The 18663-nt window shown below is 43.9% G+C and overlaps 1 protein-coding gene across 1 annotated transcript in view; it reads left to right on the top strand.

Annotated features, from left to right (window-relative positions):
- The window catches only part of LOC124775104 (esterase FE4-like), a 383368-nt gene that overhangs the window by 75058 nt on the left and 289647 nt on the right, over positions 1–18663 (top strand). Inside the window, exon 2 of the mRNA XM_047249928.1 lies at positions 5540–5708. Within this exon, the coding sequence (XP_047105884.1) occupies positions 5541–5708 (168 nt within the window). The 5' untranslated portion in view covers position 5540. The remainder of the gene's footprint in view (positions 1–5539; positions 5709–18663) is intronic.

The following is an 18663-nucleotide window of genomic DNA, read 5'->3' as shown; positions in this document are numbered from 1 at the left end:
TTCGGTGATCGCCCAACGTCAGACGTCACCCCTGAATCTGAACTTTCATATCCTGGAAAGTAGGAGTGGTTCCAAAGGTACACAAAAGTGCAAAAATATAGTAAATTAACTTTCATGAGTGATACTTGACAGTGATCCGTGGATGCATCTTGCAAGAACGTGAGCAGCTACAGACCAAATTCCTCATTGTCTTCTGTAAACAAGTTAACATTATTGCGAATTTAAAAAATTCCCTTGCGCACGCTTCCATTTCTCTGTGTCAAAGACTGTATGCTTAGTATCCGACCAGTGGACGTCGATATGGACGCAGACGAGCTGCGGCAGTTTCCATTATGGTATAATAAGGGAAAACGACGCTACATATTTACGCTTTACGTTACCCTGAAGCCGGAGCCGACGTCTTAGACACCCCTAAAATTCTGGCAGACAATTGCTTCTCATTCTTGTCTCGTGGGCACACTACAGTTGCTTGAAAAAGAAAATGTTACGGTGCTTTAGTTAATAACACTGCTCCAAGAAGGCAGTTTTAGTCATGTTTACTGGTTTGATCCAGTATACGATGCATTTCGCCTCGTTAATGCACCTCTCTTTTCCTCACACGTTTCGAATTACCAAGAAGAGAAGTACACAGAAGAGCCAAAGAGAATGGCACACCTAATATCGTGCAGGGCACGCGCGAGCACGCTGAAGTGCCGCAACACGACGTGGCATGTCCTGTCGCTCGTGCGCCGGCTATAACACCACGTTCAAACTCACTTAAATTTTGATAACCTGTTTGAAGTAGTGCTGAAGATAAGTGGCACCATGAATCCTGCAAGGATGTCCATAAAGAGTAGGGGGCGGGGGGGGGGGGGGTGGAATGTCTTCTGAACAGCACGTTGCAAGGCATCCCAGATACGCTCAATAATGTTCATGTCTGCGGAGTCTGGCGGCCAGCGGAAATGTTTAAACTCAGAAGCGTGTTTCTGGAGTCACTCCGTAGCAATTCTGGACACGTATGGTGTCGCGTTGACCTGCTGGAATTGCCCAAGTCCTTTGGAATGCACAATGGACATGAATTGATGCAGGTGATCAGACAGGGTGCTTACGTACCTTCACCTGTCAGAGTCGTATCAAGACGTATCACGGGTCCCATATCATTCCAACTGCACACGCCCCATACAATTACCGAGCCACACCAGCTTGAACAGTCACCTGCTGACGTACAGGGTCCATGGATTCATTAGGTTGTCTCCATACCCGTACACGTCCATCCGCTCGATACAATTTGAAGCGAGACTCGTCCGAGCAGGCAACATGTTTCCAGACATCAAATTCCAACGTCGATGTTGACTGGTCCAGGCGAGGCGTAAGGCTTTGTTTCGTGCATTCATCGAGGGTACACGAGTGGGCCTTCGGCTCCGAAAACCCATATTGAACATGTTTCATTGAATGGTTCACACGCTGACACTTGTTTACGGCCCAGCATTGAAATCTGCAGCAATTTTTGGAAGAGCTGCACTTCTGTCGCGTTGAACGAGTCTCTTCAGTCATCGTTGGTCCCATTCTTGCGGGATCTTTTTACGCCCTTGGCGATGTCAGAGATTTGATGTTTTACCGCATTACTAATATTCTAAGAACACTCGTGAAATGGCCGTACGGGAAAATCCCCACGTCATCGCTACCTCGGAGATGCTGTGTCCCATCGCTCGTGCGCCGGCTGTAGCACAACGTTCAAACTCACTTAAATCTTGATAACCTGCCATTGCAGCAGCAGTAACTGATCCAACAACTGCGCCACACATCTGTTTTCTTACAAAGGCGTTGCCGACCGCAGCGTCGTATTCTGTCTGTTTACGTATCTCTGTATTTGAATATGCATGCCTCTGTCAGTTTCTTTGGCGCTTCAGCGTATGTGACACGAAAAGGCTGCTTTCGTAATCCAGTATTTTCCTAAATAAGGACTGACTAAACTGATTTCGATCTATGTCCTCTTCCCGAAAATGCTGAGAATATATTTCCTATGTTTGATCGGTTTCCAACCTTTCCTTCTCACATAGTTCACCCAGAGAGATTTTCGAGTTGAACTGATAGGAAATCTACAGTCAAATGACAGCTATAAAACCACTACAGTAAAAGTAAACAGCGCAACCAAAATTCATGCATATAATAGCAAATATGTCATTCGAACGAGTCCACTTACGAATGAAAGGTAATTCTTTTTCACTTTGAGTAAAATCAGAACGTGTAGCACGACGGTAAATAACGAAGAGTCATTTTATTCAAAACACTTCCACCAGAAGCTAATGTTTGGGGCAACTAACATGGAGGACGCCGGCTTCCCATTTGTAATGTCATGACAGTTTCTCTTATTACACCTCCAAGAGAGTCTCGCAGCGGACTAGGATGGCAAGCTGCCGTGGACGGCGCGCTCCAAGCGTTGTATGGGCGGAACCACTGACCCAGATTGGCGGCAATAGGCCGGCCCCTCAGTTTTTAAGCTGATTCCAACTTCCTCGGACCTGGCCTTCACCTCGCGCGGTGCTCCGTTTCCGCATGCTTAGTTGTTCAGCCGCTCGCGCTGGTCGCGTTTCGTGGTTTTCTCCGTGCTCGTCTCTATGTGCTGTTCGGACTCTCTGCACCCCCGATTGACTCGCTCGACGAGTTCTCGTTCCCTCTTACGCAGTTCAGTCCGCCGGCTTTGTAATTGAACCACCGTTAGCTAGTTTAGTTCATAATTCTATCGACAGTGACGGTTTCGCGGCGTTATTAGACCATTCATTTATTGGTTGTTGATGGCCATCCTATAATTTCTCCAAACCAATCAAATCAGTTACGCAATAAATATCTTGTATTTCGAACATACATTAAAAAAATACCCATTTCCCCCATTATAGGTACGCCAAGGTGCACCAGTAGAGTCTAATTCCTTTAGCAGAAAATTTTCCAAACTTATTGCTAAATGCGATCTGCTGCTTTTCAGTACTTCCTTGTTCTTCATACACTGAGGGAGACAAATTCAACACCAAACAGGAGTTGTGCGACGTAAACTAAAGTTTGTAGGCATTGCTCTACATCTGAAAGATGTGCATATTCTAATTTCTTGCCAGTCACAAATTAGGCTTGCTGTAAGTACACGCTGTAATGGTTGTGGGCGTTGGTTATCTTTGTGATTGGACGTGGTGAGTTGCTGTCAGTCAAGAATGCCTTTAAGGCGACGAAGACGCCATTATCAACACCTGCTTAGTTTGAATGAGATCGTCTAACACGCCACCGAGAAGCAAGATGTTCCTTCTACGATACTGCAGAAAGATGTGGCAGGAATGTAGCCACTGTGCATGACTGGTCGCAGCGGTGGTCACGAGAATGTACGATCAGAAGAAGACGGGGCTCCGGACGGCCACGTGGCACTGCTGACAGGGAAGTGGCTCTGGCGCATCGTGCTGCAACTGCAGCAGCAATTTGGGCAGCAACTGGCACCACAGTGACACAATGGACTGTTACAAATCTGTTACTTTGAGGGCAGCTGCGAGACAAACGCCATGTAGCGTGCATTCCACTGAGTTCAAACCACTGCTATTGCTACTTGAGTGGTGTCAAGCGAGAGCTCATTGGAGAGCAGGATGAAGGTCTGACGTGCTTTCTGATAAAGCTGTTTCTGCCTCGGTGTCAGTGACGGCTGTATATTGCCTAGAATGAGTCCAGTTGCGGGCCAGCAGCCAACCTGCCATCAGCCTAGCCACATTGGCCCTACATATGGAGCTATGATCCGGGGTGCGATATCGCATGACGGCGGGAGCACTCTCGTGATTAACTCATGCACCCTGACTACAAATTTGTACGACAATCTGGTGATTGGACCTGTTGTGCCGAAATTCATGAAAAGCATTTCAGCTTTCCAACAGGATAACGATCGCCCAAGTACCGCTGCTGTAACCCGACATGCTCTACAGGGCGCCGACATATTGTCCTGGCCTGCTCGATTGCCTCAGCTGTCTCCAATCGAGCACATGCGGAACGTCATCGGACGTTACAGACAGCATTAACCGTCTCTTTATTGACCGACCAAGTGCAACAAGCTTAAGATTCCATCCGGCAAACTTACATGTACATCTACATCTACGTGATTACTCTGCTATTCACAATGAAGTGCCTGGCAGAGGGTTCAATGAACCACCTTCAAGCTGTCTCTCTAGCGTTCCACTCTCTAACGGCACGCGGGAAAAACGAGCACTTAAATTTTTCTGTGCGAGCCCTGATTTCGCTTATTTTATTCTGATGATCATTTCTCCCTATGTAGGTTGGTGCCAACAGAATGTTTTCGCAATCGGAGGAGAAAACTGGTGATTGAAATTTCACGAGAAGATCCCGTCGCTACGAAAAACGCCTTTGTTTTAATGGTTGCCACTCCAATTCACGTATCATGTCTGTGACACTATCTCCCCTATTTCGAGATAAATCCGGCACCTGGAGATCACAAATCATTCATGTTTGCACGCTTGCATTCAGCATTCTGGTGGTTGCACCGGTTATTAATGTACCAGTATTTCACATTTGCAGCCGGTTAACTCGCGCTTACATTGCAATGTTAATCACTTAAATATGTTACCTAGACAAATGTGTTCTCGAAATTTCATCACTCTATATTAATTATTTTTTGGTGTTACAACTGTTTTCCTTCAGTGTAAATACTTTGTTATGCTTTTAAAAAAATACCTTTTCATCGTGAATGTCATACTTACCTAACCTACGAAAACTAGTGGCATAAGTATTAAAAGATATATTCCCATACTTAAATTCCACGTTAAAAGCGTTAACTAATTGTGTCACCCATCTAGCCGTAGGACCGAAACGTGAGAGACCAAACACCTACGTTTGTAAATACGCTTCCTGATTGGATGACGTCGTTTCGGCCTCATTATTCGACACCCTACAGATATCTACACACGAGGTCGAATCGCTCTACGACTAGGTGTCCATCCTCTCCGTCCTTGTACACTTACAATGCGTTATATGGCAGTTCGTATGATGAACAACATTTAGTCGATTAATTTCTGCCTCAGCCCGAATAAGAAACTCATTCGATACAAATATAACTAAAACGCGATGCATAATTCTCAGGCCGGGTTTGATTCTAAAATTACTAGTCACCGGCCCACCTTCAATAATAAGCATCAAATAGCTACTGCCTCCAACAATTGCATTTAAACTCCTCAAATAAAATGTTCTTACAATGTCGGGAATTATAACCCCCGAAACCGAGCTCAGAGCACAATTTCTCAATTAATGTAGATTTGCCTGTATTTGTATCGCCATACAAGTACGATTGCGTTTTCCTCACCTTCGACGATTGAAAATGTTCATGATATCAGTAAACGACATCTCACATCCAGCCAACACACGATAAATCACGCTTCGCAAGAGCTGTAGGACGCTTCTGTTTCCTTCTTCCTTTTTACCAGAAAGCATCCAAAGAGCTTAATGCGATCTTCCCTCAGCACTCGGCTCTCATTGTAGAGAACCGCCACACTGACGCTGCTTTGGTTGGTGTTGTTGGCAGGATGAAGAGCGCGTCTGCGCCGGACAGCGAGCAGCAGGAGCTGGTGGTGGTGCGCGTGAGGGACGGCCAGCTGCGCGGCCGCCGCAGGGCCACGGTGTGGGGCCTGCCCTTCTGCAGCTTCCAGGGCGTGCCCTACGCCCGCCCACCTGTCGGGGACCTCCGCTTCAGGGTGCGTACTGCCGTGCTGCCATTGCTCCAAAATGTTGCATCTGTTCCATTCTACACCTGGTCTCTCAGGAATCTTACATGCTGGCTAGACTTCAGTTGCAACCGCTAGGCTGCGTAACTCGTATCCTACCTTAACGTGCGTTTACACTAAGCCACCTTATATAGTGTACTTCTGGGGCTATTATCATATTAGCTCTTCTCTGCTCCATCCCCAACTAGGTTGGGAAGAGTAACTGTCGCGAAACTTCTATACTAGTTCTAATTTCTCTGATTCCTTCGACGTGGTCATTTCACCAGACATACGTCGGAGGAAGTAATATTCCGCCCAACTCTTTTTCGAATATAAGCTCTAGGATTTTTATGACTAATCTTCTCTCTTGTAGCGCCTGCCACTGGAGTTTGTTGAGCATCTTCGTAAAATTCTAGAGCTTACTACACGATTCCGCGAAACGTGCCGCTCTTCGTTGGATCTTCTCGACCTCTTCTGTGAGTACTTTTCTATAATAGTCCCACGCTGATGAATAGTTCTTTCGTGGAAGAATTAAATTTCCTTAGGATCCTTCCAATGAATACAAGCCTGTGATCTGCTTCCCCTACAGGTTTTTTTATATGCTCGTCCCTCTTTACGTCCAGACAGTTACACTTAGATATTTTACTGCTGATTCAGTTTCCAGTAACTTTTAATCAATAGCTTAATCATACAGTAACGGAGCTCTTCTCTTATTTATGGGTAATATGTTGCGTGTCCATTGTGCGCAATATGTTAAATTTGCTCATGTTACTGCTTTATACAACCGTATTTTCAACAGTCCACCATACAACCATTCTTCCCGCCAAGGGCTAAGAAGAAGAAGTACAAAAATAACGTTTGAGGTACAGAAGTTTAAAAGATTTACATCGTTAGTTTCGAGATTCCACAATGAAACTTCAAACATCATCGTAATGACGTAAAAAGTTATCGATATCCATTGGTCTCGATGTCTTCAGAATATGTGTCAGACTTGATTACATCACAGTGTGGGCAGGGCATTTACGGCATTCTACAGCAGACTGACATCAGTGACATAGGCACGTAATTATTTGCCGATCCTTTTCGAAAACGGGAATAATCTGTGCTTCTTTTTAACGCTCGGTCACCGTCACTACTCCACGAACCAACTATATTATTTTACTGATAGAAGAGGTGCAAATCCTTTCGCATAATCTCTGTAGAATTTCACATGTAACATCAGACACAGTTTAGCGATACTGTTTCGCGAGACGACTATCTCGGCCTTCCATTTCTACAGGGTGAAATGTTGCGAGAAACAGACTTGAGAAGGGTAAGCCCACAATTTCTGGAAGACAGTAATGTCGGAGTTATCTGTCGCACCTCTGGATGGTGCAGTCCGTGTACGCCCTCAGGTTGCATTTCAGGAAGAAAACGAAACGAGATCGCCGATGGTAGAGCAATGAATTATTCCGCCGGCGATGCCAATAAGCAACATACTTAAGGAAGGAAGTGACGTTTTAGTCCTCTCCTCACTCGAATTTATAAGAACGATTGAGGATTTTGTTTTGAATTTATATTGTTAATGTTAAGTCAGTCAGTAGCCATTACTATTGCGTCAACAGCGAACTTGTATTGTGTTACAAGCCGGGGTCCGTTGTCGCAGAAATAATATAGTCCGTTCTCCCGTTTCCCGTCATGGCTTTCGAATCATAAGCCAGACGCTAGAGCTGCAAATCTCCTCGTGATTATTCGTAATTGGTACCCTCTCTATCCCACTTCCAGCTAGCCGCATATGTACTACAATCGGTTGGATCTCAAACATACCGTTCTATCCTTCGGAGTGGACAATGAAAGACATTAAAATAATAATAATAATAATAATAATAATGAAGGCGATACAGCAGATCCAAAAACAACAGTGGTTATATACAAATTACTTGCAAGTTATACACACTCATATACAAGGTTCTATCCAAAGCTCTCTTAAAGGGTCTTGAACAACTAACACTTCATTTGATTGCTGAATATCGAGCAGACTTCTGGGAAGGCAGGTCGTGTACTGAGCTGATTTGGTGTTTAAGACAAGGATACCTCGAAATACCATAACATATGTCACCTTTATGGAATTCAAGAAGGCGTACGACTCTGTTGACAGACCAACTGCTCTGGGCACTTAGAAGAGCTCAAGGTAGACAGGAGGCTAGATGGAAATAATCTATCAGACCCTCACAGACAACAACATCTCCATTGAAGTTTCTGGAGGAAATGTCTCATCGTTTTGAAGTACATACAGGAGTTCGACAAGGAGATGACCTATCCCCGCTTCTGTTAACATTGTTAGACGAAATCATCAGAGAATTGTGGAAAGAAATCGAAGGTGTAAACATGGGGACCTCGGGACAGAGGATCAAACTGAAGTGCCTTTGTTGACGATCGAGGTATCATCACTAAGACCAGTGAGGAAACCATCTATGCCATAGATAAGTTGCACGAGATAGCATCAAAGACATGAGAAGACTGAATTAATGGAAGATTTACTTAAAAATATCAGAAGATCCCCACTACAAACGAAATACAATGTAATTTCTTTTAAACATCTCGGACCAGATGGAAAATCAATTTAGAAAGAGCCACCAAACTCCAGAACGCTTACAAAATAACATGGAACCGAGTGATATCCCATAACGCTAATCTTCGGAATTACAAGACAGTTGACTTACCTGAATAACTATATAACTCAGAAACTACATCCCTAGGAGGCTAATGATGAAATCGCGAAGGAAGAGCAAAATTTTTAAGATAAATTTATGGTCCACTAATATAAATTGAGTACGGATTTAAAGGAAAACCACGGACCTGCACACAGCACTAGACAATTTCACTGATGCAATACGTAGAAGCCGCTTGGAGTTTTATGGACACATCTACAGAACGAATAACACTAGAGTAACAAAAAACTGCTTAATACAATAAATTCAAAAAAGGTAAAAATTACTTGGTTAGAAGAAGTTACGCGGGACTTACAAGAAATGAATGCAACAGAAGATACAATCAGAGGACATAAAGTCTTTGGAATCCTAATTGGAAATAATATACTCGCAGAGAAAGCTAACAAAAACAGTGGAAAACAGTGGACAGAGGAACGCAAGAAACAACACAGCGTATCCATGAAGAGATTTTGGGAAGAGAAGAACAAAAATGAGGTGTCAGATCAAGCTAACAAGTTCAAACACGCACTTTAAGTGGGTATAACGAAGAAAGAAGAACGTAATTTGATAAATAAGCAAATGAAAATTCCACGATAGGTACACTGAACATGTCCAGTTTAAGTCACCCAAAGTTATCTGTCTTACACACACAAGCACACACACTCTCACACACATAAAATACTTCCTCATTCCTTGTAGGAATCGCCCAAAAAAACGATTATAAAAATTTCATAGTGTACCGACGACAGCGTTCGAAATTTTTTTCCGTTAGTATTTACGCAAACGCAGTTGGTAAGCTCCTCTCAAACATTCTCGATTGCAATAGCAGCATAGTAGTTTCATCATGTTGGAAGAGTATCCGTGGAGAGAACAGACATGGTTCCTGAAGAGAAGCAGCAGTCTCTTCGGTAGTTTCCGAGATGATTGACAGAGCTGGACTTGTAAAATTTAGGCCGTCCCATGTTGGTCCTGCACAACGGGTAAATGCAAGGGGAAAATACTCCAGACACTGTATTTCTAAACACATGTAGTTTCACTTCTCAATTTCATGACAAACTAGTCTCTGAATTTTTTATTTAATTGTTATTTATACTTCCCCTCCCTTCCCCTCACCCTCTAGAGGATGCGGGCACATGCTGGTCGCAGCCATATTGCTACTCTTCATACTTCGACGAAAACAAATAAATTGTAGAAGACACGTTTATTAGAACAAGGCAAGGACACCGAAAACAAAATATAGACCTCAATTAATGCGAAAACAATATTATACTGCAATCGCTCTGTGCAGCATAGTGCATTGCCACACTTAAAGTAGGAGACATAAAAAAATGGAGTAAAAAGACTCCACACAAAATTCTGGGTCCCACCATAGACGAAAATAACATCAAAAAATTAAGAAACAGCAAAGAACTCGTTATCTTCATCAGGTGCTACCCAGTCTCAGGCAGCACAGAGCCTCAGGTAGCACCTGATGAAGATAACGAGTTCTTTGTTGTCGAAATATCGTGCAAGACCGACGTTGATATCTGGCAGATTAGCCGACACCTCAAAAGGTCAGCAGGTCGCAGGGGAAGTCTGACACATTACAAAAACAAAGAACTCTGTAAAAAATTCCCAAGCTTTCAGACAGAATCCGGATAAGGCAGGTCAGTTTCTTTGGCTAAGTGAAAAGAATGGAAGACAATAGATTAACCAGACGAATCTTCCGATATCTCAATAACAAAAAAAAAATCTGTGGATGAAAGATAATCAAAAGACTTAGAGATGGAAATAACAGGCGAAGTATTCAAAACAGGGAAAAATTCAGAACCAAAATAAAAAACTTAAAACCTTTTTAAAAAAAGGAACATCGAAAAACCTTCTTGCATTAAGAAAATGAAAAAGTATTTGGAAGATAGGAAGAAGAACATTATTCGAAAGTTTCACAAGGTGCGACATGGTCGCGAATAGAACAGTGATCCAGAAAGTGTAGAGTAAATTTCTTGCTTCTATGATAACAAAACTGTTATATCGCTTTACTACCGGTTTCGGTCAGTGATGATTCTCTTCAGATCTGTTTTAAAATATTCCTAATGGTTTTATTACATTAGGACATATTTTAAAACAGATCTGAAGGTAGTCATCGCTGAAGGAGGCGTGTCAATTTTGTGATCATAGATGGAAATAAAATAAAGTTATTAATGGAAAGAACAATCGATAAATGTTTTAGGTGGTTCCCAGTCCAAATGAGGAATCGTGATGCGACGGTGATATGTGTGATCCTCAGACGTAAGGATGATGGTTGTGTGTAACATTTCTTAGGTGAGGGGTTTGACTGCATATGGGACTAGAGAAATGATTGAGAAAGGATGTGGGATAAGTACGAGAGAGGATCAGTAAGTAACGTACAATAATTTTTTCCTTTCCTGGTATTACAGCTGGAATGTTGAAATTTCACGATGATAAAGATTGAAGTTTGCGCTACAGAGGGTATTTTGTTTTCACGTGCAGCCCTATCGAGTGAAGCCCAAACTACGAAACAAATTTGGTGCGCGTTTTACTGTCGGCAGCTTGTGGAGAACACCGAAGTGTAGTTCGATATTTTTTTGGGCCAAGGACATAAGCAAAGTGAAATTCACAGGGACAGGCGTGGAGTGTATGGGGGCGACCGTATGGAACGTAGCAATGTGTAGGTGGCCGCGTGCAAGAAACGAAAACGGTGGCCGTGTGAACCTCACAAACGCCGCGCTCCGAGCGGCCGGTAACCTGCTGCAACCCCCCCAGAATGCCGGAGCCATTGAGGCAGATATTCTGAACTACCAGTGTGTGCAGCTGCGAACGTTATCACAGCTGTTCAACGTTTCCTATGGTGCAATGTACGATACTGTCCGTAACACGTTGAAATTTCGCGCAGTTACCGCTGTCTAGATGCCTAAGAACCTGACAGACAACCACAAGGGCCAGCAAGTGATGACAAGCTTAGGTCAATTACCGCGATGCGGCGCAGGAGGGCATGAGTTTCTGAAAGAAATCGTCACTGGTCGTGCGCATACCAAGTAGGCCTCTAAGGCTTGGAAACATGAGGGTTCCACAGTTCGGAAGAAATTCAGAATGATCAGTCTGCTAGGAAAGTGCTTGTGGCAGTGCTCTGGGATATGTATTGTGTGTTACTGGTGGACCTTGCTGAACACGGGACCACTGCGAATGCTGCAGCCTACATTAAAACTTTGGTCGTACCCTTCGTGAAAAACGTCACTACATTAATGCTGACAATGCTCGCCCCCATATTGCTGCTTCTGTTCGTGAGAAAATCGCCAAATTCGTGTGGGAAGTGTTCCAGGATCCACCGTATAGTCCGGACCTTGCAGTCAGACTTTCATCTGTTTGATTCCATGAAGAAATTCCTAGCTGGCCAACGCCTGGCGACAGATGCGAAAATGAAATCAGCAGTCTGCATATCATTACACTCCAACCAAACGAACTTCTGTGAACAGGACATATTGAAACTCTTACCACGATGTGAGAAATGTGTTGATAACGTTGATGACTACGTAGAAAAGCATGTAAAAGATGTATGTTCGTTTGTAATTTTTTGTTTTGTTACGTATTAACCTTTTTGGTAGTACTGTGCGTTTAGTTTCTAATCTTCCCTCCCATTCGGAAGGGTTAAGAGAGGGGTGTGCGAGGTAAGATGTGGCTAGAATAGCAGTTAAGGAGGAAATTGTGGACAGTTATAACATAGTCGAGGTGGCATAAATGAGTTTAAAAAATCGATGATTAAATAACTACAAGGGTCGTTCCAAGAGAAATGCACACTATTTCTGTAAAAATACAGTTTTCATTCTGCATGTGTGAAAGTTTTACAGTGTGTAGATACACCCTTCCCGCTTGTTTTCAAACTTAGTTCAACCTAAGTATGTCTTCAAGATGGCTGCTACACTTGACGTTCGTCAGAAGCAACGTGCTGTCATAGAATTCCTGTGCTGCGAAAACGAGACAGTGGGAAACATCCACAAGAGGCTGAAAAAGGTGTATGGAGATGCTTCTGTCGATCGCAGTACGGTTAGTCGGTGGGCAAGCAGGTTACGTGATGAAAGCGGGCACGGCAATGTTGAGGATTGTCCTCGCAGAGGCAGGCCTCGTACTGCACACACTCCAGACAATGTGCAGAGAGTTAACGAATTGGTGACTGCTGACAGACGCATCACAGTGAACGAATTGTGACGCTACGTTGGGATAGCAGAATACTGAATACTGAAAGTGATGGCGTTAAAAAAGGTTTGTGCGAGGTGGGTTACCAGAATGTTGACAGTGGCTCACAAAGAAAAAAGAAAAACGGTATGCAGCGAACTTTTGGGACAGTACGAGAATGGTGGAGATGAATTTCCTGGAAGAATTGTGACAGGTGATGAAATATGGCTCCATCATTTTTCAACAGAGACGAAGAGGCAATCAATGGAGTGGCGTCATGTAAATTCACCCAAGAAAAAAAAAATCGAAACCAGACATTCTGCTGGAAAAGTTATGGCTACGGTGTTTTTCGATTCCGAAGGACTCTTACTTGTGGACATCATGCCAAGTGGAACCACCATAAATTCTGATGCATATGTGACGACACTGAAGAAACTTCAAGCTCGACTGAGTCGCGTTCGACCACATCGGCAAAAGCAGGATGTTTTGATGTTGCACGACAGTGCTCGGTCACATTTCAGTCAAAAAACGATGCAAGCGATCACAAAACTGGGATGGACAACACTGAAACACAACCTTACAGTCCTGACCTGGCGCAATCTGACTATCATCTCTTTGGGAAACTGAAAGACTCTCTTCGTGGAACAAGGTTTGAAGATGATGACTTCCTTGTGCACGCTGCCAAACAGTGGCTCCAACAGGTGGGTCCAGAATTTTACCGACACAGGTGCTGGTTCCAAGATGGCGTAAGGCAGGTGAGAGGGATCGAAATTATGTGGAGATATGAAAATATTGTTCCTAAAGTATGTATCTACACACCGTAAAACTTTCAAACACGTAGAATAAAAGATGGATTTAAAAAAAAATGGTGTGCATTTCTTTTGGAGTGAACCTCGTATAATCGCAAATTCCAATAGAAGCATTTCGGTTGGCGTGGACTGCAGTGCTCGAATCTACCAGCTTCCAGTGAGAAGGCGGCTTTGGATGACCCGCCCGGCGAGGCGTGGCGGGACGGCGCCGCGGCGAATTTCGATGAGCACGTGACGTCGGCAGAGGCCAGGGCCGCACTCCGCTGGCCAGTAATGAGCTGCTGTGCTGTGGCGAGTCCGGGACAGCCGGCACGTGTGCGCCCGACACACGTGCCGGGCTCCGGCGGACGCAGACATCGACCGCGCCGGCGCCGCAGCGCAGCGCGCCTCCCCGTGCCGCCCGGCCGCGAGGCCACGGTCCGCCGCGGACCGCTGCCGGCAGCCGGCGGCGCGTTCGCGGGTCTCCGCTCCCCAGTCATCTCTGTCCAGTGCCTGGTACAGAACAGGCGCATCTAGGCGATAGGTCACAACTGCCAGCTCTCACACATGCTACTACATACCCGTACTATCTCATGACCTAATACACTACTAGCCATTGAAATTGCTACACCAAGAAGAAATGCAGATGATTCATTGGACAAATATATTATACTAGAACGGACATGTGATTACACTTTCACTCAGTTTGGGTGCTTTGATCCTGAGAAATCAGTACCCAGAACAACCACGTCTGGGCATTGAGTCAAACTGAGCTTGGGTGGCGTTTACAGGTACAGCTGCCCATGCAGCTTCAACACGATACCACAGTTCATCACTAGTACTCACTGGCGTATTGTGACAAGCCAGTTGCTCGACCACCATTGCCCAGACGTTTTCAGTTGGTGAGAGATCTGGAGAACTTGCTGGCCAGGGCAGCAGTCGAACATTTTCTGTATCCAGAAATGCCCGTACAGGATCTGCAACATGCGGTCGCGCATTATCCTGCTCAAATGTAGCGTTTCGCAGGGATCGAATGAAGGGTAGAGCCACGGGTCGTAACACATCTGAAATGCCGTCAGTGCGAACAAGAGGTGACCGAGACGTGTAACCAATGGCACCCCATACCATCACGTCGGGTGATACGCCAGTATGGCGATGACGAATACACGCTTCCAATGTGCGTTCACCGCTATGTCGCCAAACACGGATGCGACCATCATGATGCTGTAAACAGAACTTGGATCCATCCGAAAAAATTCGTGCACCCATGTTCGTCGTTGAGTACACCATCGCAGGCGCGTCAAGGGTAACAGCAGTCATGGTCTCCAAGCCGATAGTCCATGCTGCTGCAAACGTTGTCGAACTGTTCGTGCAGATGTTTGTCTTGCAAACGTCCCGATCTGTTGACTCAGGGATCGAGACGTGACTGCACGATCCGTTACAGCCATGCGGATAAGATGCCTGTCATCTAGACTGCTAGTGATACGAGGCCATTGGGATCCAACACGGCGTTCCGTATTATCCTCCTGAACCCACCGATTCCATATTCTGCTAACAGTCATTGGATCTCTACCAACGTGACCAGTAATGTCGCGATACCATAAAGCGCAATCGCGATAGGCTACAATCCGATCTTTATCAAAGTCGGAAACGTGGTGGTACGCATTTCTCCTCCTTACACGAGGCATCACAACAACGTTTCACCACGGAACGCAGGTCAACTGCTGTTTGTGTGTGAGAAATCGGTTCGAAACTTTCCTCATGTGCCGCCACCGACGCCAACCTTGTGTGGATGCTCTGGAAAGCTAATCATCTGCATCTCACAGCATCTTCTTCCTATCGGTTAAATTTCGCGTCTACAGCACGTCATCTTCGTGGTGTAGCAATTTTAATGGCCAGTAGTGTAAATATACTGAAATGCCAGGGCTGCGGGTGAGGGGAGTGGTAAGGTGCTGATACAAATCAACAATTAACAACTATACAACAAAATTTTTATTTAAATTTTTTTTAATTTTCCTTTTGTGTAGTTTTTGTCTGATACAAAGAATTTTTATAAATCCATTAAAAGATCTCGTTAATCGAAGCATTAATAATACCAGCCCAGATCATTGGTCTAAATCTACATCTACGTGATTACTCAGCTATTCACAATAAAGTCCCTGGCAGAGGGTTCAATGAACCACCCTCAAGCTCTCTACCGTTCCACTCTCGAACGGCACGCGAGGAAAACGAGCACTTAAATTTTTCTGTAGACCCCTGATTTCTCTTATTTTATCGTGATGATCATTTCTCCATATGTAGGTGGGTGCCAACAGAATGATTTCGCAATCGGAGGAGAAAACTGGGGACGGAAATTTCATGAGAAGATCCCATCGCAACGAAAAACGCCTTTGTTTTAATGATTGCCAGTCCAATTCACGTATCATGTCTGTGACACTATCTCTCCTATTTCACGATAACACAAAACGAGCTGCCTTCTTTATGGTTTTTGGATGTCATCCGTCAGTCCCACCTGATGCGGATGCCACACCACACAGCATTGCTCTAGAACAGGGCGGACAAGCGTGGTATAAGCAGTCTGTTTAGTAGACCTGTTGCACCTTCTAAGTGTTCTACCAATGAATCGCAGTCTTTGGTTTGCTCTACTCACAATATTATCTACGTGATCGTCCCAATGTAGGTTATTTGTAATTGTAATCCCTAAGTATTTAGTTCAATTTACAGCCCTCACATTTGTGTGACTTATCGCGTAATCGAAAATTAGCTGATTTCTTTTAGTACTCATGTGAGTAACTTCACACTTTTCCTTATTCAGGGTCAACTGCCACTTTTCGCACCATACAGATATCTTATGTAAATCGTTTTGCAAGTCGTTTTGTCATCTGATGACTTTACAAGACGGTAAATGACAGCATCATCTGCAAACAATCTAAGACGGCTACTCAGATTGTCTCCACGTCGTTAATATAGATCAGGAACAATAGAGGGCCTATAACACTTCTCTTGGGAACGCCGCATATTACTTCTGTTTTACTCGATGACTTTCCGTCTATAACTACGAATTGTGATTGCTATACACAAATATTTCAAAGCACAGACACGAGTGCCCCTTAAACAAAATATACATTTGCTCTTACACTATCAAAGTCCCTAAACAAAATGAGCGTTTATTTTAACGGCATAAAAGTGGAGTTTATCAAAACCTGGCGTAGGTCACCTCTTAGAAGGACAACACGTTACTTACACTATATCAAATGTGCCAAATAGTCAAACTTCGGATGCATCATTTTAAGAAACAAGAATCGCTTAAACAGAACCAAGAGAGAAACCGTGGCTAAGTGTGACGCATTTCACTTTTAAGAAAACAGAAATTTACTTAAACAGAATTAAAAGGTAAAATGCGACTTGGAAATTAGGTACGTCACCCCACGGTTTAAATAAACAAAGCATCTTTACTTAAAATCTTCTGCGTTATTAGGCCGTATCTTATTTCCTCTAATATAAATATGACGCGTTCTAATAAGCCAGAAGATTTTAACTTCAGTGACAACAGCCACGAAAGCCTGCAGACTCAGATAAAGCATCTTTAGTTAAAATGATCTCAAATTGTACATTAACTTGCTGTGGGGTACGGCGCCGTTACAAAGAAAAGTCTTCCCTTCTCATTCTTTTTAAACAATTTATACCTTCGTCAGGCGTGGAAAATAATATAATACCGCCCGCCCCTCGATAGGACAGAACAAAAAACCTTTAACAGCCAAGGTTATCTGTGCAACACGCAACGCCAAATGTCAAAAAAAGGGCAAACAAAGCAATCTGTCAAAATTTTGGAATAATAACCATTCCACGCAGCAGCCTTAGCAAATAAAGGCTTAAAGCCAATTATTTCTCTGGCGTAATCAAATATCAGAACAGATTTTGACATGGCGTAAATTTTAATAGAGGTGGTACAACGCTTACCGCTGAAATTGTGTGCTTAGCCATCAAACAAGATATTAAATCCTCGAGATAATGATAATTACAGTTATCAGTACCAGCGAGTAGAGACCACGTCGCACTGCAAGGCAAAATGGCGCGGACAATACCCACATTTGAACTGAGCCCACGACCAGCCGTCTCCTGGGCTCACTTGTTAACTTGCAACTGTGCTTCCGCACGGGAGTACGCAGCAAATTACAGTAATTATTTAAAATTCAAAGAACAGAATACAGTCACCTTAGCACGAGGTACTGACATCAGTGAACACACTGCTGCGCTAATACAGTCACTACGAGTGCGTCTCAACATTAACAAGCTTCGGGAGAAGGACAGGTACAGAAATCAAGCACAGATCAGTGACTCGTGCGCTTTCCGACCAAATTAAAAAGATGTCACCTGAAACTTAACAATAGTCAGACACGGGCACAAAATACCGATTGTTCGGAAATTCCCTTTACAGATTTCTAAGGCTTGTAGAGGGCAGGAAGTACTTAATATTAGAACAGGAACCCACGTCCGGCAACGTACCGTTTCCGTTCTACGACCGCTTCAGTACCATTATTAACTCATCCACTTTTGCTTAAGGAAATAAATTGGCTTGACGCAGTACCATTATTACGTAACAATTCGAAAGGAAACATAACGAAACGTCTACTTATCATTTAAACACCTAAGCACTTAAACATTATGTTTTTACATTATTCCAAAACAAAAAGAACCCATCACACTGTACCTACAGAACAGTACTGATGCATCATAACAGCAGCTCGGTGTGCCGACCACCAACGTTGTTACAGACACTGTACCTGCGAAGCATGTTCTGATGCACATCTCCGTCCCACCTCGTGCCTCTTAAATATCTAGTGTAGCGGCCACAACTCGCGCCAGTAGATCTCCCTCTGACTCTACAGGAGTCTCGTAATTTAAACTTTGCATATGACCCCACAAAAAGTAGTCCAAGGGAGTACACATCATCCTGTCTTCCCTGTTGCATACCAGAACAAGAGACTCTGTGAGGGTTTCCTCTTTCCCTCAGCATACGTTGATTCGTTACAGGACTGAACTGAAACCGTCGAATAACGAGAACAGTATGTTTTCAGAGATGGGTTCCCATTCAAAATATACTGTACTCTCTCTCCCCTCTACAAGTCATATAAGTTGTAACGGGAATCTGCAAACACCTTGTACTTTAACACTAAACCGTAATCAAGAAACTTCCCCAAGGGCAACATACAATAGCACTTATTTACATGCTGGAATGACTGGTGCTATCCACGAGCTAAGATTTTACTCATATAGGTTAATGAGCGCCACTTGCAC

The sequence above is a fragment of the Schistocerca piceifrons genome, chromosome 2 (assembly GCF_021461385.2).
Source record: "Schistocerca piceifrons isolate TAMUIC-IGC-003096 chromosome 2, iqSchPice1.1, whole genome shotgun sequence".
In the NCBI taxonomy this organism is placed as follows: Eukaryota; Metazoa; Arthropoda; class Insecta; order Orthoptera; family Acrididae; genus Schistocerca; species Schistocerca piceifrons.
The sequence above is the reverse complement of the archived record's forward strand: the minus strand, read 5'-3'. Positions and strand labels throughout refer to the sequence as shown.